The sequence below is a fragment of the Alosa pseudoharengus genome, unplaced genomic scaffold (assembly GCF_046254945.1).
Source record: "Alosa pseudoharengus isolate Yale_2024_CS ecotype anadromous, Long Island Sound unplaced genomic scaffold, YU_APseudo_1.1 YU_APseudo_1.1_scf_11, whole genome shotgun sequence".
NCBI lineage: Eukaryota > Metazoa > Chordata > Actinopteri > Clupeiformes > Clupeidae > Alosa > Alosa pseudoharengus.
Window position 1 is genome coordinate 26,220,884 of NW_027468576.1, and position 24,902 is coordinate 26,245,785.

The following is a 24,902-nucleotide window of genomic DNA, read 5'->3' on the forward strand; positions in this document are numbered from 1 at the left end:
AACTCGATAGGCTACAGAACGTTTTGTCACGTTTTTTTTAGAGAGACATAGGCCTAAGTAAGTAAAATTTCCTTTTATATAGCTTACGCTGAGGTCAAAGATGTAGATTGGGTTTGTGCTTTAAAAACCATTAGCAGAATCTTGAATTGGATCCTTAAATGGACTGGGAGCCAGTGAAGGGAGGCTATAAAGACTGGGGTAAGCTCCAGTTTTTTGTGTACCAGTCAGCAGCCGCTGCGTTCTGGGCCATCTGCGGCGTGACAGTGATTGGGGGAGACAGATAGAAGGAATTGCAGTAGGCTAGGCCTAATCAAGCCGTGATGGATGCATGAGTGGCTTCCAGGTTGTGATATGACAGAAAAGGTTTAAGTTTGGTGATGGTTCTTAACTGATAAAAGCTCCTCTTGACAGTAGCCTAAACAGAGATCTGTTTATCAAGAGAAAGCCCAGAGTCAAAGACACCCAACTTCTTGCATGTGGTTTTGACAAATGAGGAAAGGTGACCTAAGTTGTCAGTGAGGGTTGTTCCGAGATATAGACATCTATAGACAAAATGTTTGGTCACATCTTCAGTAGAAATAGGCTAAGCAGTCGACAAAAGACATATTTCTGGCACGCATGCATAGAAGTGCTTAGAAACGTTTTGATGTTGTAGACCACGTAGTCTACTACAAAATAGAATGAAATTATATGTTGCTGATGGCATCATCACAATGGGGTGTGATGCAGCATCAACAAAACGCGCAGCGTCATATGGGAACGGGACCACATACAAAACATCTCTGAACTAGATTGACTTTTAAATACACCTGTTAATTAAAAAAAGAAAACCCTCAGGAGTGAATCATGTCAAATTCCGTGAGCGAGGCAATGATTGAATCTTATGCTTTGATGTTTTTTGTGATGGCGACGTTTTTTATCTATTTCTGCGGTATGGTTTGGGCTTTTTGCAACCCAAAACTGAGCGGAATTGATGACGATATTCTTGAGTCCGAGACTCATTATCTAACATTTAACGACATTCCACTGGAGCATCTGGCTTCGCCAGAGCAACTGCAGAGAACACGGGACTGGATTGTAGAGACTTCAAAGTGCACTGCAGGGTTTGATACCACTTTAATAGACGACGGAGGAGAACGTAGGGGACGTCATACATTTACCTCATCATGAACATTAATGGACACATTGCTTTTCTTTAAAGTAACTGCTTTAGGCTATACGGATAGCCTGCTTAGTTTTTTGGAGCGGCCACAGAATGGAATAACAGCTTTTAGACAAACTATACAGGTGAGGTGATCTACAAGGCGGTCAGTGTCCTTCTTTAACCTAAGCTACTTCAATGAAATATAGGAAACCTGAAGATTTTGTATTAATAACAAATCAATAGAAGAGCACGTAATGGATGGGCTTATTCTTTCAGATTGTAATTGTCCTGTCTATCAGGCTATGAAGTTATGGAAGTGGGGGGAAACGTTTCACAATTAAAATGTGTTGCAGTGTTCCATTGCTGTTATTTACTTGGCTTTAGATCAGAAATGGTGCATAGCCTATAACTTCTGCAGGTTGATTGTGTGCATGTGTTCTTCCATACAGCTTTTGAAGTTCACTAACTGCTCTAAGTTTGGAGAAGCTCTACTGCTAAAATATCTTCATTAGCCTATACTGACCTTAGTGCTCAAATGTCATGAGGACAGTTCCACACACTGGAGCATGTTTGCCAGACGAGTTCCACATTAAAGCTCTAAAAACCATTGTCAGGCTTTACCATTTTTGTCTCAGAAAGCCCATTCCAACAAGGAGGAAATATTTATCTTCCAAAGTTTTTATTACACTGTTGGTACTATGAATCAGTTTAACATTATTATTAACATATGTATAGTATACATACATCACATATTCCACATGTAATGCATTATATAAAGATAATGTACACAAAGGCACATTGCTTATTTTGTAAAGGGAATGTACACAAAGGCACTCTTAACACATCTGAACAGTTACTGAAAACACACACAAAAACATGAGTGACATGTGAAAGACAATACATTCCGGAAGTGAAGCACACACTGTGCAACATGTTTTTAAATGTATTTTTTATTGATTAAAGCTTGCTATAGAATATACCAACAACTAAATTAACTCAAGGTCATTATCTGGAAAATAACAGAAGATAAGAAAAGAACAGTTTTGAACATCAAATTTCATAATAAACGGGGAGTGCAAGCTGCACACTTAACTGTAGAGAACCAGAGAATCATGCTATTGTGACACGAGTTCCCATGCCGACCGAGGTCGCGGCAATGGAAGGTGATGACACTGCAGACTCAGTGTCCCTGTGCCCCAGCCCGTCCTTTATTTGATTCCGGATGGCTGCTCTGTGTTCACAACAGAACAGAGAGGTTGAGAGGGACAGAGTGACATCATTCAAACCAGAACAGCTGGTTCTGTCAGAGGACAGTTCACAGTAATCAGCAAATAATTAGGACTGATGTTCAGGGCCTGTTCTGGTTTTAAACAGGATGATTCTGTCACAAAGATATACTGAAGATGTAATATAATGCATTAGATTAGACCTCACCTGATCAGCTCTTGCAGCCTGAAGGAATTGCAGAGCTAATGCAGCATCCTCCAAAGCAAACTTTACTGATTCCCCAAACTACTGGAATGTTAATTATCTTACAATTCCCTTAAAAGCCATATAATAAGATTTCACAAGACGCGGGAAAAGGAATTAAACCTCAATGTTGAATGTACCCCAAATGTTAGGCTTTAGGCAATTTAAACATTTTATTTGAGGTTTGTTTTAGAAGGCTTCAAAGAAGTGACAGACACATTTCTATTGCAAAAAAAAAAAAACAATCCTGTCACTGGCAAAATATTGCCAATATGTCATTGAATAGTGAAATACGACATCAATAACTAAAAACTCTCAGGGAGTTCTAAACGAGGTAACTATTGCATGATCAGTTTCCTTGATAAATTAAATAAAGTTGGCAAAGCCAATATTGTCTTTTGTATTGCATCAGTAGGTGTGAACTCCTTGACCAAAGGACCTGAGGTGTGGGAACCAACACCCAACAACCAACACCTTGTTTGAGTTGGGACCAAAATAACCCTACAGATGATAGGATTTTGTTCAAATTACTGATGCCATATATTACTGATTCTGGTCTTCCTCTGCCAATTTCTTCCGTAATTTGTCTTCAAGGTCTCGCAGCTTTTTATAAAGGGCCTCTGACCAGTCTTCATCAATATCCATCTAGAGAGTGACAAAGATATTGATAGATGCGGTTAAGTGTGCTTTACATGACATAATGGAAAATATTAAATGAACAAGAGTAGACCATGCTATGATGCTTAGGATGGAAATAAATCATAATAACGTAAAAGAAAATAAAGGAAATAACTGAAAAAGAACCCTAGTTTACATGTCACTAGATAGATAGATAGATAGATAGATACTTTATTGATCCCCAGGGGAAATTCAAGAAGTTGAAAAGAAGAAAGAAATTCACTATGGAAGTGAGGCTCAACACTTTGTGAAAGATCATAAATATGCTTGTAGTCTAATGTCCCATTGGTGTTAAAGAGCTATCCATATAAGTTAGCAATTGGTAGTAATGTTGAGTTGTTACAGGCTTTTGATAAGGTGTTTGTGTAATGTTCTAATGTCCAGTTTACATCAAATTGCACTGCTTTACCAGCACACATCATGCAACTTCTGACAAAGCTGTGCTGGCATGTATGGATTAGAGGTGGTTTTATGCGGCACTAAACCAGCCCATTTCCAAGGTGATTAAATTGAAAGGAGATAAAATAGTGATAAGATGGAGGGTTGTCTGTTCTGACCTTATGAGGCTGAGTGTAGTTTTTGCCGAGCCCAGAGGTCAAACTGTGGTATTTGACCAGAGGATCCAGGGACTCAGGTTTCTGCATGAACAGCCAGAACTGCCAGAGAAAGAACAGGAAAAACAACAGATGAAATGACAGCTGAGTCACTGTGGACTGAGAGGAGAGCACTAAGGGTTGACCAAGGACATTACTGTGTATTCAATACGGGGGCGGGGGACGGGGGTGTGTGTAAGGACAGATCAATTAATTGAGTCATTTCCATCCTCTCACATAATCCTGTAAGAACATACAGTATATTGTAACTAGCTTTCTACCTGACCAGACACTCATTTCTGTTCAATCAACTATAATGTCAGTCCTACACAGTGGTATTGTTGTACATCCACCCCTTCCACACTGAAATCACATTGTTGCACCCAATTAATGGGACAAATTACAAGAGGTATTAAAATGGTGTTTAGGGTGTGTTCTTTACTGTCCCTTTACTGTCGCCAAACTGAAAGTGAAATTTACTCCCTTTTACTAAACATTAGACAACGCTATAAAGGAATTCCTTATGGCACCTACAATATTCGCTTTCACTCTGTAGACGAAGTTAATGTTAAAAGAAAGCTAAATTAAGTTAAGTAAGCTACACAGTGTGTTTGCTTTACATTACATTCAGAACATTAACTCAATTGTAAGATATGCAATCTTGCTGACATGTGCCTACATTAAATTTCCAAGACAAGTTGAAGCACCCGACTTAAAAACCTAAGATGGTAACATACCAGTGTCATCAAAAGTGTTTCAAGTGAATGTATTCTATAATTCATAGTGCAAGTGTGGTGTAGCCTTCCAAGCGTCTGGCTGGCGGAAAATCAAGGCTGCCGCATATCTTGAGGTATCAGGTAACAGGAGCAACTAACGCTGATTAAAATGCATGTTTTCATGTGCACTAATTTTAAAAGTGATAAAACTGCCATACGTTGGTCTAAACACAAGAGGGTGTTTTTAAACAAATATCAGCAAAAAACTTTAAGAGTCAAAATGGGTCCAAATGCCACTAGAGAGCACTGTAAATAGATAGCCTTACATTTAATGAGGCAATAAAGGACACAGCATGAAGTATTGCTAACAAACATGTTATAGCCTTTAACTAACTGTTTCATCTATACCGTCTGTATAAATGATATTAGTAGAAATTGTTGTGCAGATCATAAGTGATTTCTACGATAGAATAAGGTCTGAGTAACATTCAATAATTTAGATATTTTGAGTCAACGGTCAAGTTAGATATTTTGATTTATTTGGAGAGGCTTGATACCGTATGGTTGTCTGTTGATAGGAAGAATAGTAGGTTAATACACACAGTACACATACCAATGCCTCTGCTCCGTTGTAAGGTGTCAAGGTGAATGTGTTGGTGAAGATTCTAATCTGTTCAAACAGAAGACAAACAAAGAAGACGGTAAAATAGTTCAAATATATAAAAGTCCTACAGTTTTCCAACATGATGAGCACAATGCAACCAATGGCAGGAACACAATGAGTAAGTCCAATCATTTTTCTAAGTTGAATTTTTTTTTATCTGGATTTATTTTACAGGTATAATTATAATGATTGTGCCAAGTTTTCCACTCACCAGCCACAAAATGGGCATAAACAGTGTCCAAAAGAAGGCTGGCAGGATCCCATATGTGAGATTGGTCATTACCAGTCCTGGGCAAATCACAGACGAATACAAGCCCTGATGGACAGGGCAGAAAATTATACGGGTGTAATATTTTTTTTTCTGAATAATCACAGATCATCCAGAAAAATTACATTTGTGAAATATGTCAGACAAAAGAAGAACAATGATTGTGTTTACAGCGTAGCCAAAATGACCTGTCCTCATCCGTCAACACACCATACGATTTTTGCTTTATTACTGTGAGTATTGAGTGCAAATGTGTGTATGTACCCTGCTCTGTTCCTCTCTTGCCTTGAATCTATGTTACCTCAATATTACCCACAAAGATTTCTCTGCAGTTTGTAGTTACCCACTACCGACTCGGAATTCACTACAATAAAAGCTCTGGGGCTATCTACAAGAAACAAACACTATCACTACAATAAAAGCTTAGGCCACAGCACACAATGTCATGTCAGCCAGCAAATAGGGGTATGAGCTGAGCCCACCTGCTGATTGTGTTTGCGGTTCAGAGCAACGCTGAGCAGGTCTGAGGCGTACTTGGAGGAGCTGTAAGGCTCTGTGCCCTTCAGGTGCTGAAGGTCCTCAAGACTGAAGGCAGATCGGTGGGCATTGCTGGACGATGTCCAAATCACCTGCGAGGCTTGATCAGGCTTACATAATAAAGGCTCCAGCTCTCTGACCTGCAACAGATCAGGTGACAACAACAACAACAAAAAAACAGGTTACTGTGAGACAACCTGAAAGTGATTATGCCCGACATCTCAAGTTCCTGGGTTTCAGAAAGAACACATCCGAGCATCCGAGTAATTGTTATGGGTTCAACTGAGTACAGGCTCTTGATAATGCATGTACTGGCTGCTTGTTTGTTGGAAAAAATCTAAATAAAACCATTTCCATTGAATAATCTTAGTGATGAAACAACACAGTGCATTCCAAACCACTTATGATAATACTACAAACTCGGGTATCTGTGTAATCATGAGATATCCCTCAGAATCTACTCTCTCCCATACTAGTCTATCAGACTCCTGTGCTTGGTGATTCTGATGAAATATCCAGAGAAGACAAAGATAACTAATACCATGTGTTTTTTTTCTGTACAGACTGCTCAACCTGCATTGTTTTGTAGCTCCCGTAAGGCTGTGAAAGAGAACTGACTGGTTCTGTCACCCACCGAGGGACACGATGCTCACAGCTGCCTACTGCTTGGGTAGTCTAGTGTGACTGACCACCAAGTGGAGAACGAAAAGGACGGAGCACAAATAGGAAAACAAGCCCTCGGAGCCGCCTGCAGCCGAGGCAGTAAGCGATACCATGGGCCCTCCTCCTGAGGGAGGCAACCTGGTCTGCTCTACCCCTGAAAGTTTAATGCAGGCATTCTGACTGGCTTGCTGAAAACACAACACCACTCAGCTTGGATGTCCATCTGGTGAGCATTTCTTTACCTTATAATCTCAGGGGAGCCAGAGAGAGAGAGAGAGGTCTCTATCAGCACAATTCTCCAAATTATTTGAAACCACAGAAACATTTTCATTGTAGTCTATGTCAGTTACTTATGTGAGTAGCTGACAAGTAAGGGGCCCTGAGATGGGTTATCTGACCTTCACAGACTGAAAATGGAACAAGTAAAAGGTTTTCTGTTATTAATTGAAATACCAACATGCTAGAGGGATACTGGATGCTAAAATAGTTTGGGAGATACCTGTTTTTGTTAAACCATTTAATCAAGAAGAGTTTTGTGTTGGTAAAGATAATCAATTTCATGAAAGAGGACAGATGACAAAATAAAAAGAAAAACTACTGCTAAACTTTTAAGCATGCTTATAGTTTGTAAAGACAGACTGTATGGAAATAACCCAGAACCACATATTGATTTAATGCTATGCTATTCTGATAGGTTAATTTGCTGAAATCAGATTGCTCACCAACAGGAAATGTCCAAATAGATTGGTGGCAAAAACCTCCTGTAGTCCATCTGAGGTAACATTGTCTGTTTGGGTAAGAATGCCCTCGGCTGTTGCAAACATATTGATAACATTGCTGCAACAAAAACATAAATTAATCATAAAAGAAAACCATCCTCTGCAAATCTGGTAGACTATGTCATGATACATGCAGACACACACTAGAACCAACAACTAAACCTTCAAATCAGCTGCACTCTGTGTCCGCAAACTTCTCACCATGAGAACAGACCCTTGAAAAAGGCTTTGATATCCAGTTGAGGATTGGGCATGATTCCAGCATTAAGGTAGATGTAGTCCAGTCTGCTATACCTGTAGAGAACACAATAATGTGAGATTAGGGATGATACTGACCAAGGCTGGATAAGGGTGATACTCAGGATGACATCAGGAGACATGTTAAAGTCTGCATGATTTGTAGGAGTGTTAGATGTTGAAATTTAAACTATGTTAATTTAAAAAAGTACCTGTATAGGCAAGTTATTACTCACTTATTACATGACCTCTCTTAAATTAAAGGACTAGTGTGGTTCTCTTAGATGCATTGAGTATCACAAATTCATTTCTTCCCTGGAGAACATTCCATTCTCAACTTGACACATGATTACTCATGTCATCAGTAATGAGTGAATAAGAATGAGTAATGCTAGAGTACAGGTTTGGGACCTCTGGTGATAACTCTGTCTTGTTTGTGAAGATGCAATTGATTTGCTGTGCCATGAATTAAACTCTTTTTTTTTTTTTTATCTGATACCCCTTCCTACCTTAATTTGACCTCTTGGGCTGCATGGAGAACTGAGCGGATGTTGCCCACGTCTAGTTTAAGCAAGGCCACCTCAGAATCGGGGTGAGAGGTCAGTAGAGCCTGTTGGGCAGCCTCGGCCCTCTTCATGTTCCTGCAAGCCAGGCACAGCTGGATCTGACTGTCCTGAGTCAGGAGCCGCTGGCACAATGCAAGGCCGATACCACTGTGGGGACAAGTGACACCAGTTAGGCCTACAAAGTGCTGATAAGGTCACATTATTGGACTTAACTGCCAGCATAGTTTGCATCATGAGTCAATGGATGGAAACTGATTGTCCTGTCCCATTTCAGATTTAGGGATGAGTAATGTTGTTGATGAGTAAGTTTACTTGTTTGGGAAAGTTCCCTGCCCAAAAGATAGCCTATCCTAAACATTGGGTAGGCTAAAATGGATTTGTCTAACTAACAGAGAGTAATCTTTTAACATTGCAGTTACGTTTGAACATAGGGCATCCATTTAAATGTGAAAATATAACACTATGACATTTACAGAAACGCAACCTGACAAGTTTAACAAGTCAAATTATGTTTATAATATACGTCGTCTTTCTTATAAGCATACCTGCTAAATAACAGTGAAAACAGCCATCCACCCATGACACATGTGGGGCACAACTTGTTTAATGCTACGGTGGTCTTACACTTTCCGTCCTCTAGTGTAGAGCAAAGTAAGAAACGTTTAGTTTACCTGTTTGCACCGGTCACCAAAACAACTTGTCTCATCATTTTGACATATAGCCTATCAAATATCTAATATCTATAAATACGCGGCTTTGGTTTTCAATGGTTCATTTGCACGTCGGAACGCTGGTGTCCTCTCCACAGCGTTCAGCTGGTCATATCCGTGTCATGCTCCGCCTCATGGTGTGATTGGATGTCACAGCTCCTTTAACCAATAGAGTTGAGCTCCAGTCTGGCCTGCTCCAATACAAACCTGTTGCGAGCAACACATGTTATAAGCCGGTCTCCAACATTTTTTCCCCTAGAGCTCATGTTTTATGGTAGGCTAGCATGTATTCACTTATAATTATGGAAGCATATGAGTAGCTTTTTTCAAATGAGAATGCAATCTGCAATATGCCATTCAAAAAGACATTACATTATGCAATTGACAATTCATTATGCAATTTAATATTGCAATTTGCAATAATATCCAACAAATTGTATTTTAATCTGCAAAGTGACAATGAAATCCTAAAATCAATTCCAATAATTTTGGTTAAAAAATAGAATAAACATGGATTGAATTGCATTCCATTTTGCCATGGTACTTCAGTCTCAAAATTCAAATGGCAATTAATTTTGCATTTCAATTTTCAATATTCAGTTTAATCATTTAACTGTCAATTCGTTTTGCAATTTAATATTTAAAGTGCAATGTAGGATTGCATTTTAAAAACATATTTGGCAAAACTGTTAATGCCAGCTTGAAAAGATTTTGGATTATTTTGGGCAAAACGTTTTGCCATCGTTTTGAGGCATTTTATTCAAATGGAAAAGAAATAGCGCCCCCCGTGATTGCATTGCACTTTGATCACGCTCTTTGTGTTGCAAAATTCAAATGGCCATTCAATCTGCCAAACGCATTGCAATCTGTCAAGTCACTCGTCAAGGCGGGAACTAGGCTCTCCCGTGTTAACGTCTTCTTACCAGAGCCCGTCTACGGGCTAATGTCTTATTAGACATTCTCTGTTCTTACCCAGTTAGCGTTTGCAATGGAGGAGTTTGCAGTCTCTGGCCGACAGACCCGGCTGTAGAGTACAGTGACAGAGGGGGCATTCGCGATTTTCAAGGGGGCACATTTTTTTTGGGGGGGGGGGGGGGGTGTTGGCGGCGCAAACATATCATGTCACAGTTGATGAATAATGTTAACCGTGACCGCGAGTAGGCCTAGTGTCCGCGAGACCCAGCTGTGTTCTTAAGGCTCTTATGTTGCTGCTGATAACTTTGCCAACCAGCGGCATCTTTAGTAGCATCCCCTCCCCCCAGCAATTAGTAGCCTACAAATAAGCATCGTATAGAACAATTCAGCGAGATAGATTTGGCCAAACGTGGGCCCGGAGCGACCGCACCCCCCGGTTTGCTTATGAGGCTAGCCAGACCACGGAGGGGAGTCTCCGTTGTGTGTGTGTGTGTGTGTGAGAGAGAGATAGAGAGAGAGAGAGAGCAGGGCAAGGAAAGGCTGTTAGTTTTAGCCTAACTAACGACAATGGACGACAGAGTGGGCGATCTAGCCCTACTTGTCCTGTGAACTCCAAAGAGCTCCGCGATCTCCCTAGAGAGAGAGGTAACCTTCTATTCCCTCCAGTGGTATCCACAGAAGGTCTCCCCACCGTCTAGCGCCCATTAGCTGTAAGGCCTCAGAAATCTTTGAACGGACCAGGTTGACATCAAATCGGACAAGTAGGGCTAGATAGCCCACTCTGTCGTCCATTTTCAGTAATCTGTCCGTTGAGTCAGACTCGTTGACACGGTGGTGTTCTACATAATCAGCCAGAGACCTTAGTGCAGCTGCAAACTTCTCCATTGCAAGCACTAACTGGATAAGACGTAAACACGGAAGTGACGTAGCCTAGTTCCCGCCTTGACGAGAGACTTGACAGATTGCAATGCGTTTGGCATATTGAATGGCCATTTGAATTTTGCAACACAAAGAGCGTGACCAAAGTGCAATGCAATCACGGGGGGCGCTATTTCTTTTCCATTTGAATAAAATGCCTCAAAACGATGGCAAAACGTTTTGCCCAAAATAATCCAAAATCTTTTCAAGCTGGCATTGACAGTTTTGCCAAATATGTTTTAAAAATGCAATCCTACATTGCACTTTAAATATTAAATTGCAAAACGAATTGACAGTTAAATGATTAAACTGAATATTGAAAATTGAAATGCAAAAGGAATTGCTATTTGAATTTTGAGACTGAAGTACCATGGCAAAATGGAATGCAATTCAATCCATGTTTATTCTATTTTTTAACCAAAATTATTCAAATTGATTTTAGGATTGCATTGTCACTTTGCAAATTAAAATACAATTTGTTGGAAATTATTGCAAATTGCAATATTAAATTACATAATGAATTGTCAATTGCATAATGTAATGTCATTTTGAATTGCATATTGCAGATTGCATTCTCATTTGAATAAAGCTACTCATATGCTTCCATATATAGTAGCTTGTGAACTTTTGGAAACCTATGAGCTAAGCTACCAGACCTAGTGAGGCTCAAACCAAATTGATCAGTCGTTTTTTATTTTGTCAGTGACAAATATTTATACAAACCAGTCCAACCTATGCATTTTCATATAAACTATATGAGGATAACAAATAACTGAATACAATGAATAAAGCTGAATTTATTAAAGCAGTAACACAGAGATGACCACTATACAATATTTACTGTACATAATTAAGTCAGTATCAATAAACTTTTTATTTATATAATTAAAACCATTATACAAAGATGATGCAAAACCCATCAGGTACAGATAATATGGCGAATAAGTCTTATAATTCATACAAATAGCCTACAATAAAATGTTACCACTTGGAAATCAATCACCAAAATGATGAATAGGCTAAATCTATTGTATGTGCAGCCATACTTTCAAATTCAAATTGAAGAGAGGAAACAACAAACTGGGATACATACAACAGAAACAAACTGTCATACTGTATATTTGTATGCACATGCTGGAATTAGCCTACATGTAAGACCATGCCTACAATGCAATCTTAACATTCTTTGGCTCAAAGTTCAAAGATAACTACAGTGGGTCCATGAGATATTAAATATATGTCCTTTTAGTGTGTTACATTATACATTGTCATAAATACATCTTTAATGAGAATCTAGACATCTGGAAGCTTCCACAGACAAACGTGGAGATGTGACCCTAAAATCATCTTTAATTTTTCTGAACATCACACGAACCTTCTACCAAATTTACATGACCTCTCATTCCATTTGCCATTTCTAAAGCTGAAGATACCAATGCCATATATCCCACATAACTTATACTCCACTCTCAGTTCATAGTAGTTGACATTACCTGCAAGTTAGAAACAAAAACCCAGCTTGCACACATTTTCACTTATTTCATTGGAATGCAGAACAATATGTCAAAGCCTAACTTACAATAAACCACCATAGTGCATCTCTAAAGAAGTCCAGTTTTTTTTTTTTTTTATCAGAAGTCTATGTTTACACGCATGTGGTCAGATCAGCGTTTTATGAAGACCTGAAATCCAAATGAAAAAGCTTTTTTTTTAGTTCTCCTGTATGGAGGAAAATTGGGATTTACATTCATAAATGCATGAGAAAAAACATAAATAAAGTATGAATATAAATGTCATTAGGAGCTTTGTAGTCTAGACTAAATACAGACCATAATTGAACATTTTAAATGAATGGCATATTCTCATTAATGACTGAATCCATTATTCATGGTGATGCAATTCTAAAAAATAGCATTTACTGAATTTGGTTTATAATCCTTGATAAACTTCACATCCACATTTTTATTTGAATGCCCTATAAGTATGATTTATTTTCCAGCAAAACTTTATGTGTTTTACAACAATCATACTTGTGCAATAACAATGTCAGAATGATAGGAAACTACATTATAGACTTGAATATCTCTGGACACAAGCAAATGTTTGTGAGATTATTAAACAAACATAAAAAAATCATTTTTGAGACAACATAAATATTAATTTATACACTGTAGGTAGTTGTAGTGACATTTCTGACTGATAATTGTTGAGGATTTAACACAGTATCAGTCTTTTAAACTATGAACATGTGAACAAGTGATTTGCATGCATACAGTATGTGGGCTGATTCCATTTTTAACGTCTAGAAAAAAGTTTTCATAAATAATGAAAAAAAAAGTGTGTCTCTGTTCTGCTGTGCTGCACAGTGGTGCAGTTTGCTGCACAAATAATATGACTAGATAACAATAAGCAAAAGAAACATTCTTACATTTGTCAAAATACACTCTACACAATTCTCTACATTACCCATCGAACGGCATGTACTATTTACATTCAAGCTGTCTTCAAAATGAAAACATTTGAAAAACATGAGATCATTCTATGTAAATATCTTTTTTTGCATTCTTTGTACATTAGTTTGGGGACATCTTTATTGACAACAAACCTATGGCTATAAAACCGTGAATTTTATTTGACAAAAAGTGCCTAAATGCTACATTTCTTTGGTTTGTATCTATTTGGCTTTCTACTGCCACCCAGAGGTGCTGACGTGAAGTTACTTTTGCAATGGATTGACAAGCAATCCCTGTTAAACACAGGGGGAGTCATTTTGTGAGTGTATGTGTGTGCATGTCTGTGTCTGTTCACCGGTATTGTTTGCTGTTTGGAGTCCTGCGGGCACACAAAGTGTCTCTGGATGTGCCTGTTGTGGCATTCAAGGGGACACCATTACAGATCTAAACCTGGCATTCCAGAAGAATGCAATGGATTTCCTGGAAAGAAGGACGCTCCTTGGTGTTCCTGCGCCAGCAACTCAACATGAGCTTGTAGAGTGGATCTGTACACATGGCCGGTTGTGGTAAGTAGATCTATAAAGATAAAAATGAGCCTTTCAATAAAGCACTTAAAGCTGTGACTCTTACAAAGGACAATGAAAGACAAAAAAGGTCATTATAGTTAATCAAGCTGAGGCATGCCTGTTAAAAATGTGTGTGTGTGTATGTGTGTGTGTGCAGTATATAGTATATATAAGTATATATACTCTTTTGATCCCGTGAGGGAAATTTGGTCTCTGCATTTATCCCAATCCTTGAATTAGTGAAACACACTCAGCACAGTGAACACAGTGAGGTGAAGCACACACTAATCCTGGTGCCTGCAACAACCGCGGCGCTCGGGGAGGGGTTAGGTGCCTTGCTCTTCAGCCGTGCCTACTGGTCAGGGTTCAAACCGGCAACCCTCCGGTTACAAGTCCGAAGCGCTAACCAGTAGGTCACGGCTGCCCCCTGCATGCGTGCATTCATGCGTTTGTGCGTGTGTGTGTGTGTGTGTGTGTGTGCAGGGGCGTAGCACAAGATCCTGGGCCCCTGCATAGGCAGTCCTGATGGGCCCCCATGTTCCTCAACCCAGATTAAATAAAATATATTCCAGCCCTGTGTGTGTGTGTGAAATGAGACCTTCAACTACCTAGGTCACAAATGCAACATGTCTGGAGAAGGGAGTCAGCAAGTGACAGACATCCCATCAGTTTATGACTAGACTGGATCACATTGATGGATCACCTCATTCTGTTGTCATGAAACTGTAAGCAGTAAGAGACATGGCCTTCTCCAAGATCCAACACGTATTCACAAATGTTCACATTCCAAGAAAAGAGCTGCATGAAATGGACTGTATAACTTTACAGTTGTTAAAGAGCTCTTTGTAACAGTTTTTTCGACTGCTTGTGCATAATTAATAAGAATTTGAAAAGAAAGGGCCTACAAACAGTTAACACAACCCCACACTCAAGTAGCTTTTGCAAAATGAAACACTTCAGTCAAAATGATGAATGATGGGACAACATTTTATTCTCAAAACTCTAGCAACGGGTGTCCTCAGTTCCTAAACATTTACAGAATTTTGTTAAATGAAGAGGTGAAGCAGCACAGTGGTAAACATGGCCCCGTCCCAACTTTTTTTGAAACGTGTTGCTGGTATCAAATTCGAAATGAACATATATTTTCCATGAAATAGTCAAATTTGTAATTTTCAACATTTGATATATTGTCTTTGTCATTTTTGCAGCTAAATGTGAGTTTACGAAATTTGCAGATTATTACATTCTGTTTTGTTGCGTGCCTCCCAACAATTGTGACCGTGTATCAATGACACATGTTTTCAACATGCGCAAAATGTGCACAGAGGACTATACTACCCAGGGGGAGCAGTAAGATAAACCCCCATAGGGTACAGAACATCAATGTTCTGTACCCTATGTTGTCATCAATGACAACAACTAGACATTGATGCATGATCTATGAGGAGGACATAGGGTGGAGGTGGGTTGCAAAAAGGCTTGCAGAGAAAACGTCAAGATTAGACAGCTGAGGTAAGGGCCCATAATGATCTCCACCAATGTAAGAGCAAGTGATGATCAGCTGGGCAGTCAGCCAAATTACTGGCAGACTACTGACTATATACTGCCAAATATGACAGACTTGTGGAGCTCATAGCTGCTCAGGACCTATGCACAGAGGATGAGCAGATCTAAACACACTACTGTCCATTCTAAATGCTTGAATTTGGAAATCCAAACACATGAGACATTGTCACTATCTCTCTGAATGACAAAAAAACTATTCGAGATATCATGATCATTTGCTATTTATGCAAGACTCTCACTGTAAAACAACTATCTAAAATACCAGTCTTTGATCTCTGCCATTGAGGACCTAGGATACAAACACAGCTTATTGTCCTTGTTTGGTAGCCTTGGTCATGTACATGTTTGTAGTCCATGGACTTTGCACAGAGGGGCATATTAAACAAAGGCCAAACAGTTGGCCAAGTATTGTTCTATATCAGCATTTGAACCATGCTTGTTAACTGGAAAAGTTATTTACTGTAACCTTGAACCCGTAAAACTCATAATAGACTGCTGAACTGCTTATATCTGTTGGATTATTCAGAAAATACACAAATTAAAACTGCATTAGAATCAAACTAAGTATATAAAACTGTGTGTGTGTGTGTGTGAGAAAGAGAGAAAGAGAGAGAGTGAGAGAAAGAGAGAGAGAGAGCTCAAATGTCAGCATTTAACATCTACATTTAGCACCAACCTGGCGTTTTTGGTCTCTGAAGAACTCTCCGGTGTTCTCGATCACCTGCTCATCGGAGAGCTGGGAGTAAGGCTGCTCTTTGCAAAAGGTCAGCGTCTCCCAAAGCGTCACCCCAAAGGCCCACACATCACTGGCCGTGGTGAACTTTCCCTGCACAGGTAAGCAAACATGTACACATGATCAAAGAGAATTTATTGCATCATGTCACACACCCAAAATGACAGGAATATTTCAGATGAATGTTAGCAAACTAGTCAGGTTTATATGGTAACAGATGGAGCCATCCTAAAGGACAACTCTGATCTAAGAACAACCTAGGGTCTATTTTTGATTTTTTTGATAGAGTGTAATCTTTCATTGAGGACCAAAATGACGTTACGGTAATTGGGACAGTTTTGAGTAAGACCTGATTTTGCATTTACAACAAAATACTGTAGCATGGCCCCAGCTGTGGCGCAACTGGCTGGGGCACCCGCACCGTACGCCGGCGACCCGGGTTCGATTCCCGCCCCATGGTCCTTTCCGCAGCCCACCCCTGCTCTCTCTCCCATTCGCTTCCCGTCACTCTCCTCTGTCCTATCATTAAAGGCATGAAAAGCCCCAAAAAAATAAATAAATACTGTAGCATATGGAATAGCCTTTGAGGGTAACAAAGTCACTCTGTCAAAGTAATTCACTCTTTTAAGCCATTTAGGCACACAAAAATCACATCTATTGGGTCTCTACAGGCAGACTGATGTATTATAAAAGTTTTACCTTCATAAGTGTAAAGAAAAAGTATAACAAAAGCACTGTTTGAGCAGTGAGTGTATTACCGTAATATTATTCCAGTCTCTGCAAATCGATTACCAAACTCTTCTCGTTTCGTGTCCATTGACAGTAGCTTGTGCTATATTCTGTAATCGACTTGTACAGACTTTTCTTAGCAAGATGGCGGCAACCAGAATAGTAGTAAGGTAACAGCACAGTCATTTTTTATACCTGTCCGTTACACATGCTGTTTTTATTTACATTTTACACAGCGTTCCACCTTTTTTGAAAATGGGGTTATACATCGAGTAATACATTTGAGTAACATCTTTAAGTTTTTACATCTGCGTGAAATGTTAACACTTTAACATAAAAAGGTTCAAGACATCTGTCAATACTACAAATGTTTTTATATCTTATGTCCGCCTTTATTTTTGATGACAGACTCAATCCTCCTCAATGGAGAATATCAGTGTTACTCACATTTCTGGAGAGATACTTGGATGTTTGTTGATATTTTTTCAGCTACTCTTTGTTAGAGTTGCTCTACCTGTCTTTTCATCCCAAGGTGACATACTTGACAAGGTCATATATTCAAATCTATCTTCTCTAGAAACACTTGCATGTATGCATTTTTGCATGATGGTGACCATGTAGCATAACGCATATTCATGCGTTTAGGCTAATTGGAAATCACAGGTGTACTCAATTGCGTTTCAGTAATCACAGATTTATTAACTTGTAGGTGAATTTTACCTTTGTTGCGCTGAGATTGTACTTTGAGGCCTGCATTTTAAATGTAGTTTTCCCAAAATATCTGGTATTGATTGTTCACAATAGGAAATCCTTTACTTGTCAACTAGGCTGCAGATACTATTTTGAATCATTTGACACAGTGGTCTACTTACTTCTGTTGAACACTGTGTGTGAGTGTGTGTGCGTGTGTGTGTGTGTGTGTGTGTGTGTGTGTGTGTGTGTTTCTTTCTATCAGCCTCACCAGTAGGATGCTCTCCCAGGACATCCAGCGGATAGGCAGAACTGCTCGACCCTGGATGCGGTAGTAGTCTCCACTATACAGGTTACGGCTCATGCCAAAGTCGGCAATCTTGATGGTGTAGTTCTTGCCCACAAGGCAGTTGCGGGTGGCCAGATCGCGATGGACAAAATTGAGTGAAGAGAGATATTTCATCCCTGAAGCGATCTGGGTGGCCATGTACAGCAGATTACGGTAACTGGGGAAAACAATGAAATTAAAAACAATACATTTATTAAAATGTGTCACAAATTAAATTCAATTTATACATTTAAATTGATACAGTATGTCCTGTTGGAGAACTGAAAATTACAAACAGACATGAACAAACAGATCTGTATTATGGCCTCCCAGCTGTTTGTTTCGTGTGTTGTTGACAAAATCTGGATCGTTGAGAAACACTAACTTGGTTGGCTGTCATGACCCTTACCTTACAGTGGGGGCATTGCTGAGCAGGGCGATCTGGCCCTCGGGTTCATGACGGGACAGAAATTGATTGAGGTCTCCGTTCTCCATGTACTCTGTGATCATGCACAGTGGATCACTGCAGATACACACGGCCAGCAGACGAATGATGTTGGGGTCTTTCAATCTTGACATGATTTTTATCTCTTTCAGGAAGTCGTTCCTGTGGGAAGTTGTGGGAAAGGCCAAACAGTTTACAAATCTACAGTACTGTACATTACAAGTATTGGCATTGCAAGTATTGTAATCACAGGAAATAAAAGGAACTGAATATTTATGCAATTTCAAGAACTGTCCTTACCTGGCATTTTTATTGGCATCTGCTCTCAGCATCTTCACAGCTACCAGTACAGGCTGCTTTTCACTGATGTCAAATGAGAAGTCCTCATCCATGAAATCCTGCATGCCCTCTGCCTCACACAAATGGACCTTACAGACAACAACAAAAAACCCATAATGAGCATGGCGCCACTCATTAATGTATGAACATTTTAAACAGTATGACATTTAACAGTAAAGTGAAAACACATGTCATTATTAACCCTCAAACAAAATATTTGATATTCAATGAAATTGTATGCCAGTGGGAATGCCAATATACATTTGTCATAAGTCCTCCATTGTTCATCATGCTGTAATATACAGACCTCTCCAAACTGGCCCTCTCCTAGCTTCTCTTTGAAGGTCAGCAGCTTGCGTGGGAACTCCTCTACTGCCACGTCTTTCCCTGACAACAAGTCCATCGTCAATGCAGGCACAGCATAGGTGTTGCCCCCGGTTACCCCCTGCAGGTTGACAATGTCAGCCTCAGCGTAATGAGGCACTCCGTCCTGGCTGGAGGTGTTGGTCGCAGGGGACTTTGTCGCAGTACTGGTGGAGGCTGAAGTAACAGCAAAAAGCAACATTGCGTGTAAGTCACCTTATCAAAGTTCATGGTATTTGGTTTAAGGTGAGTTTGTGGAGTAAAATAGATTTGTTTGATTTTGAGGAGACAAAATGGGTCCAATTCTGAACCATCCTCATATCAATCCTTTTCAGAGCTATAAAAAGAACATGATATGACCCTGTGGTTCTGAAAACACTTGTCCTTTCAAGCAAATGCAAAAAACAGAAAACTACTCCATTACTTCAACACTATCTTAAATCTTCACTCACCGGCCTCCTCAGTGGACTGGGAAAATTCGGGGAGTTTGCGGATGAGACGAGAGGGCTCCTGGTAGTCAGGCCCTAGGGGGAAGATGCGCTCGTAAGTGGAGTTGGACTCCTGCTCACTGGGTGCAGAGGAGGGGTTGTTGTTGTTGTTGTAAGTGAACGTCTCGCTCTGTATTGACAAACTAGCAGTTAGTTCATCGTCCAGCATCCTCCGAGAGGCCTGGAATTATAAACACAGATTTACACAATAGCACAGTAATAAAACAGTAATACCACATACTTTTTTGGAACAATCAAAATGACTAAATATGTTGAATTAAATGTGTGCATTAGATATATAGTGTAGTACACATGGGAAATGCCCACAAAATGGGGTGAAGTAAATCTGACTGTATTATTCAACAGAACTTTCATTCACAGTTTTACACCTTACCTTCTCCAGCATCTTTTGCCAAACTTGTCTCCAGAGGATGATGACTATGATGGCTACCAAGATGAAGATGATGGCCACCAGACAGCCTATGAGAATCCTTGTGTTGCTATCATCTACTTTATGAGTGGGGTCCTCCCCTGTGGCGGGGATAGAGAGGGCATCTCAGTGAATAACAGGTGACCACACATTATAGACCCTTTCAACAATAAAAACAAAAACAATGCTTGAACGTTCTATTTGGTTCCCAATCTACTTCCTTTGCATTAAGATAACATATGGAATGTTAAAACGGAAGCCTTGTGGGGCCAACTATGATGCTGATAATGGAACTCTCTTGAAAGGGTCTATAGCCGTTTGGATTTCCAATTAAAATGTTTTCTAAATGAGGAAAGATAGAACGTTTTTCTGATCTGAACAAAGCTTCTAAAAAGATCTCACTGACAGAGGGTCCCTGGAAATGAGAGTCAAAAGGACAATATTGACCGATGAGGGGATTTTAATTTATTGAATTTCTCAGTTTCAAAATTAGAAAATCTGACCTGGTTGGGTGCTAGTTGGTGGGCCGGTCTTAGGAGGAGCCAAAGTTGTATTGTACATTGCAGTGTCTGGAAAAACAAGATTTTAGTATTTTGCATAGATTGTATGGCTTTGGCTTAGGAATGTTGAGATTAACATTACTGTACAGAGGTCAAATGTCAACAGGTCAAAGGTCCTATAAAGACAGCATGTCATACCTGACTGGAAGGTGATCTCGCTGAACATCATCCATACATCAGAGAAGTAATACTGGCATTTGATTGCACTGGCCATGTGGTTATACAGCGAGACAGTGACGAATCGGGCACTGGGATTGACGTCGTCCATCACAGGGCTGAAAGACACTGGTGTGGGCTCCCAGTCGGACTCGGAGCGGAAGTAACACACCACCTTTTGGAAGGTCTTCACGTGCCACTTGAACATGTTGTTGCAGTGCACCTGCAGCCCAAAGACAAATGCAAAAACTTTGACTGACCATGGGAGCTATAAAGGAATAGTTCTCTACTCTGTATCTAATGCAATATCTAAAGACAAGTTACTTACTGTACACGCATACACAACCTCACTCACATGCTAGAGCATCAAATTGAGTTGTGACAAAGCTTACTGAAGATGTTATAGTGAGTAGTTAGTGAGAGCTGCAAAACAATCTAAAGGCGGTTGTGGGTAGCATTGTGGATTAGGTGCTGGACTAGCATGCAGCCTGAAAAGCATTCCCGGCCTCCACCATTGTGTCCTTGAGCAAGGCGCTTAACCGCAATTTGCTCTGGGGGACAATGGCCCTTATAATACAACTGACTTATGTAAGTAGCTTTGGATAAAAGTGTCTGACAAATGAACAAATGCAAATGTTCAAATCAACTCTCCGTCAGAGTCAGAGTATAATTTTATGCTTGCCAGGAAGCAGTCATCATCCTTCAGACCTTACCCTAAATATATCCTTTAACCCTTAACCCTTAAAGGTGTAGGTTTTTGAACATTCTAAGTTCCGCAACAATTGAAGGTTCTAAAATTCTATGTTGAATTCAATGAACCCAGATATTCTTTAGAACGTTCATTTCTCAACATTCCCATCACACCGGTGTGACGGGAATGTTGGGAAATTAACATTCTAAAGAATATCTGGGTTCATTGAATTCAACATAGAATTTTAGAACCTTCAATTGTTGCGGAACTTAGAATGTTCAAAAACCTACACCTTTAAGGGTTAAGTATAGACCCTTTCAAGAGAGTTCCATTATCAGCATCATAGTTGGCCCCACAAGGCTTCCGTTTTAACATTCCATAATGTTATCTTAACCCTTAAAGGTGTAGGTTTTTGAACGTTCTAAGTTCCGCAACAATTGAAGGTTCTAAAATTCTATGTTGAATTCAATGAACCCAGATATTCTTTAGAACGTTCATTTCTCAACATTCCCGTCACACTGGTGTGACGGTACTCCTTTAAGGGTTAATGCAGAGGAAGTAGATTGGGAAACCAAATAGAACGTTCAAGCATTGTTTTTGTTTTTATTGTTGAAAGGGTCTATAAACATAAACACATGTGCATACAGTAAGGGTTTGAGAAGAGTGCATTTGGCACAACTGCTTTCTAGATTACCTTCATCGTGGTGAAGTTGCGTGTGCGGTCAAACTCAAACATGATCTCCACAAAACCATTGGGGAAGCTCTCATTAGTCCAGCCCACGTAGTCGTAACCAGGCCACACGTTGTAGACGTGGCTGAGGGTGAAGTCATCTAGACCGCTCTGCCCATCCGTCAGCTGGCCCAAACCCTCCGTCATGCTAACAGAGATGACAGAGGGAGAGAGAAAGTGATGGGAAAAGGTGATGGGGTTGTTTAAAAGGCAAAAGGATCATTCAGTCCAGTCTATGACAGAAGCATAACTAAATAGACCTACGCACATCAGTTCGTTGCAGTAGGCGCCTAAATTGCAAACTTCTAGCCTGTTAATATGGCTCTTCTATTTCTTATCCTGCACTGCCACCTAATTATATATAGGAACCATATTTTACCACAAGATGGCAGTATTCTATCAAACTAATGCTGTAAGAGGTGAACTGTCTGATTTCCCCCCCTTTCATTTCTGAGAGCGTGGGCCATTTCCTGCATATTTTAAGAAACAGACTGAGCAGAATGAGACTAGCATTCATTCTCCATATGACTCTATTCTAACACAAACACACACACACACACACACAGACACACACACACACACACACCCACACACACACACACACACACACACACACACACACACACACACACACACAGTCTCATGGAGGACATTCATTCAGGAAGCCATGAGTCACATACTCCTGTGAGTGTTCTGAAACCACGGTGACCACAGGGGCCAGTCCCATTGCGCTAACGGCATCATAGCGTCCTAGCAACAACAAAGCATTGGTGGACTTTTCCCCAATCAAACTATGAACAACAAGCTTGGGAGACTTGCAGACCAGCTAAAAGACACATACACATCTAACTAACAGGTTAGGAGACAAATGAGAAAAGGAAGCCCATTTGTCAAGATACTTAAACATCTGCAGCTAATGAAAATTTTAACTTTGTTTTAAAAAATGTAACATTTTGCAATATTTCATATTCCCTTACAGTGGGAATTGAGCAGCAGAGCCATGTTGAGTGGATGAAAAGTATGGATGTTTCTCTTTCGTTTCACTGATAGAGAGAGCATGTGGCAGCAAACTTACCTGTAGCCTACAGCCCCATCATAAACAGAGTCATTGAGGTAGACTGGCAGGTCATTAAGCATCATCTGCTGGCCAGCTGGAGCATTATAGGACACCAAGCCATCTGTGAAAGACAAAGGAGTAGCACTCTCAACTTGCTCTTATGTTGTATTACCAACAACAAATGCATAATTCCTCTCACTTAAATGACTTTTACATTTGGGTTGTAGTTTTTGTATGTTATCTATACACTGTTATCTCAGTGTACTAAGTATTGCCCTTATGAATATAGTGACGTGCCCTTATGAATATAGTGAAATAAAATAAGTTTGCTAGGTCAGGATATGAGATACAAGATATGAGATTTGACCTCTTATCTAAGGTTGGCATAGATATAGAATAGGGGGTGTAAACCAGTCATACACTAAAAAAGGTGATAATCTATCACTGAGATGTTGGCAGAAAGGGTCCAATTGAGAGTGTTAAGGATAAGGTAAGGTGAGGATAAAGGTAGCTTCATTCAAATTCAATGAGAACTAGCTGATAACACCCAGAGATAATATCTAGGAATGTTTATTTTTAAAGTAAAGTTCATAGATATCTTATAAACCCATATAAAACTCTGGTCATAAAGTAATCCTCTTGTCCTACCCAGCCATTCACAGCCATAAAGCTCCACCCTCATGCAGACGTTCATGGAGTGGTCAATGACGGGCATGAAGCGCACAAATCGAGCGATGATCGGGGGCTCGAGGTCCTTAAGCACAATATCATATGCATTTCTGTTTCCCTCAATCACCTGTGAACACAACCATTTCAACTGTTAGCCCAACAGCACACACACTGACCATATACATTTGTGCGCATAAATGTATGAACTCATGCTAAAGCTGACTAAAAAGAGGAATAAAAAATCATCTTTTGGAAATTGATCTTAATTAAGGCATTAAGATCAATTTCCGAAAGATGATTTTTTTATTCTTATACTAGGTTCTAGGTTGCCACACTGTCTTTTCATGCTGTGAAACACAATGGGGAGAAACCTCAGTGATGATGTGCGGCCTTGTGTAAAGTGAAAAGTCATCTGTTTACGTCTGATCCATAAACATCCTGTCTCTGTTCCGATGAATTTAATCTGAAATGGTGTCAGTTCTGTCCACAGAACGAATGACTCATGTTTCCAAAGTACATTTGAAGGTCTTATTATAAAAACAAGGCTCCCATAAATCATAAATATCACTTGATGTATCCGTAGTTGGAGGCTGGAGTCTTTGGGATGGGGGTTTCAGGCAATATACACCAAGGCTACCTCAGTGTGTACTTATGAAGAAGACATAATATGGGGTCTCTTTCATGCAAAACTCCCTGTGTGCTTGAGCAAGTCTCTGGAGAGCCTTGGTGGTTGGTGTTTGGAAACATAAGGTCACTGTTTGTCCTGTCAGTCTGCCCCAGCACTACCCAACAATCAGACACCATGGTGACATGATGTCATGCTACAGAAGTCCACACCAAAGGTTTGAGTAAAACAAATGTCCATTTTGAGTCCTTCCTTTTCTCAAGTCATCATATGTCTGACACTGCTTGTGTCTTTAGCTACTTTGGGGAGTAAAATTAAGGACTATAAGAACAATGAAAAAGCAAATAGCAGTAGTCATAATGACAACTATGTTAACTATGCTAAAAATGTTCAGTTTACTTTAACAAAACGCCTTATCACCTAAAG

General features: G+C 39.8%; 2 protein-coding genes across 5 annotated transcripts in view; both read right to left on the reverse strand.

Annotated features, from left to right (window-relative positions):
- Nucleotides 1–1,817: 1,817 nt before the first annotated feature.
- hsd17b7 (hydroxysteroid (17-beta) dehydrogenase 7) lies at nucleotides 1,818–9,125 on the reverse strand. Its single transcript, XM_076278617.1, has 9 exons — nucleotides 8,987–9,125; nucleotides 8,259–8,462; nucleotides 7,714–7,806; nucleotides 7,456–7,570; nucleotides 6,016–6,210; nucleotides 5,477–5,581; nucleotides 5,215–5,271; nucleotides 3,850–3,948; nucleotides 1,818–3,259 (listed from the first exon to the last, which is right to left on the reverse strand). Exons 1-9 carry the CDS (start codon nucleotides 9,022–9,024, stop codon nucleotides 3,158–3,160), a joined length of 1,008 nt encoding a protein of 335 aa, XP_076134732.1. The 5' UTR covers nucleotides 9,025–9,125; the 3' UTR covers nucleotides 1,818–3,157.
- Nucleotides 9,126–11,635: 2,510 nt separating this feature from the next.
- ddr2a (discoidin domain receptor tyrosine kinase 2a) overlaps nucleotides 11,636–24,902 on the reverse strand; it is a 47,596-nt gene continuing 34,329 nt past the window's right edge. For 2 of the 4 annotated variants that reach the window (XM_076278619.1, XM_076278618.1), the window contains exons 5-17: nucleotides 23,831–23,978; nucleotides 23,201–23,303; nucleotides 22,090–22,273; nucleotides 20,687–20,927; nucleotides 20,492–20,557; nucleotides 19,953–20,089; nucleotides 19,523–19,739; nucleotides 19,015–19,247; nucleotides 18,669–18,796; nucleotides 18,333–18,530; nucleotides 17,867–18,101; nucleotides 16,120–16,269; nucleotides 11,636–13,887 (exon numbers count right to left, since the gene is read on the reverse strand). In XM_076278619.1, coding sequence (XP_076134734.1) covers nucleotides 13,756–13,887; nucleotides 16,120–16,269; nucleotides 17,867–18,101; nucleotides 18,333–18,530; nucleotides 18,669–18,796; nucleotides 19,015–19,247; nucleotides 19,523–19,739; nucleotides 19,953–20,089; nucleotides 20,492–20,557; nucleotides 20,687–20,927; nucleotides 22,090–22,273; nucleotides 23,201–23,303; nucleotides 23,831–23,978 — 2,172 coding nt within the window. In that variant the 3' untranslated portion in view covers nucleotides 11,636–13,755. The remainder of the gene's footprint in view (nucleotides 13,888–16,119; nucleotides 16,270–17,866; nucleotides 18,102–18,332; nucleotides 18,531–18,668; nucleotides 18,797–19,014; nucleotides 19,248–19,522; nucleotides 19,740–19,952; nucleotides 20,090–20,491; nucleotides 20,558–20,686; nucleotides 20,928–22,089; nucleotides 22,274–23,200; nucleotides 23,304–23,830; nucleotides 23,979–24,902) is intronic. The other 2 variants (XM_076278621.1, XM_076278620.1) reach the window with 2 other exon arrangements.

What these genes read in the sequence shown, in the direction of transcription:
- hsd17b7 (XM_076278617.1), bottom strand. Translation starts at nt 9,024, where the DNA reads ATGATGAGACAAGTTGTTTTGGTGACCGGTGCAAACAG. An exon ending in TTGGTGACCGGTGCAAACAG is followed by an intron (nt 8,463 to 8,986) that starts GTAAACTAAACG and finishes TTGTCCCCACAG; the next exon opens with TGGTATCGGCCTTGCATTGT. An exon ending in TTCAAGGGTCTGTTCTCATG is followed by an intron (nt 7,571 to 7,713) that starts GTGAGAAGTTTG and finishes TTTTTGTTGCAG; the next exon opens with CAATGTTATCAATATGTTTG.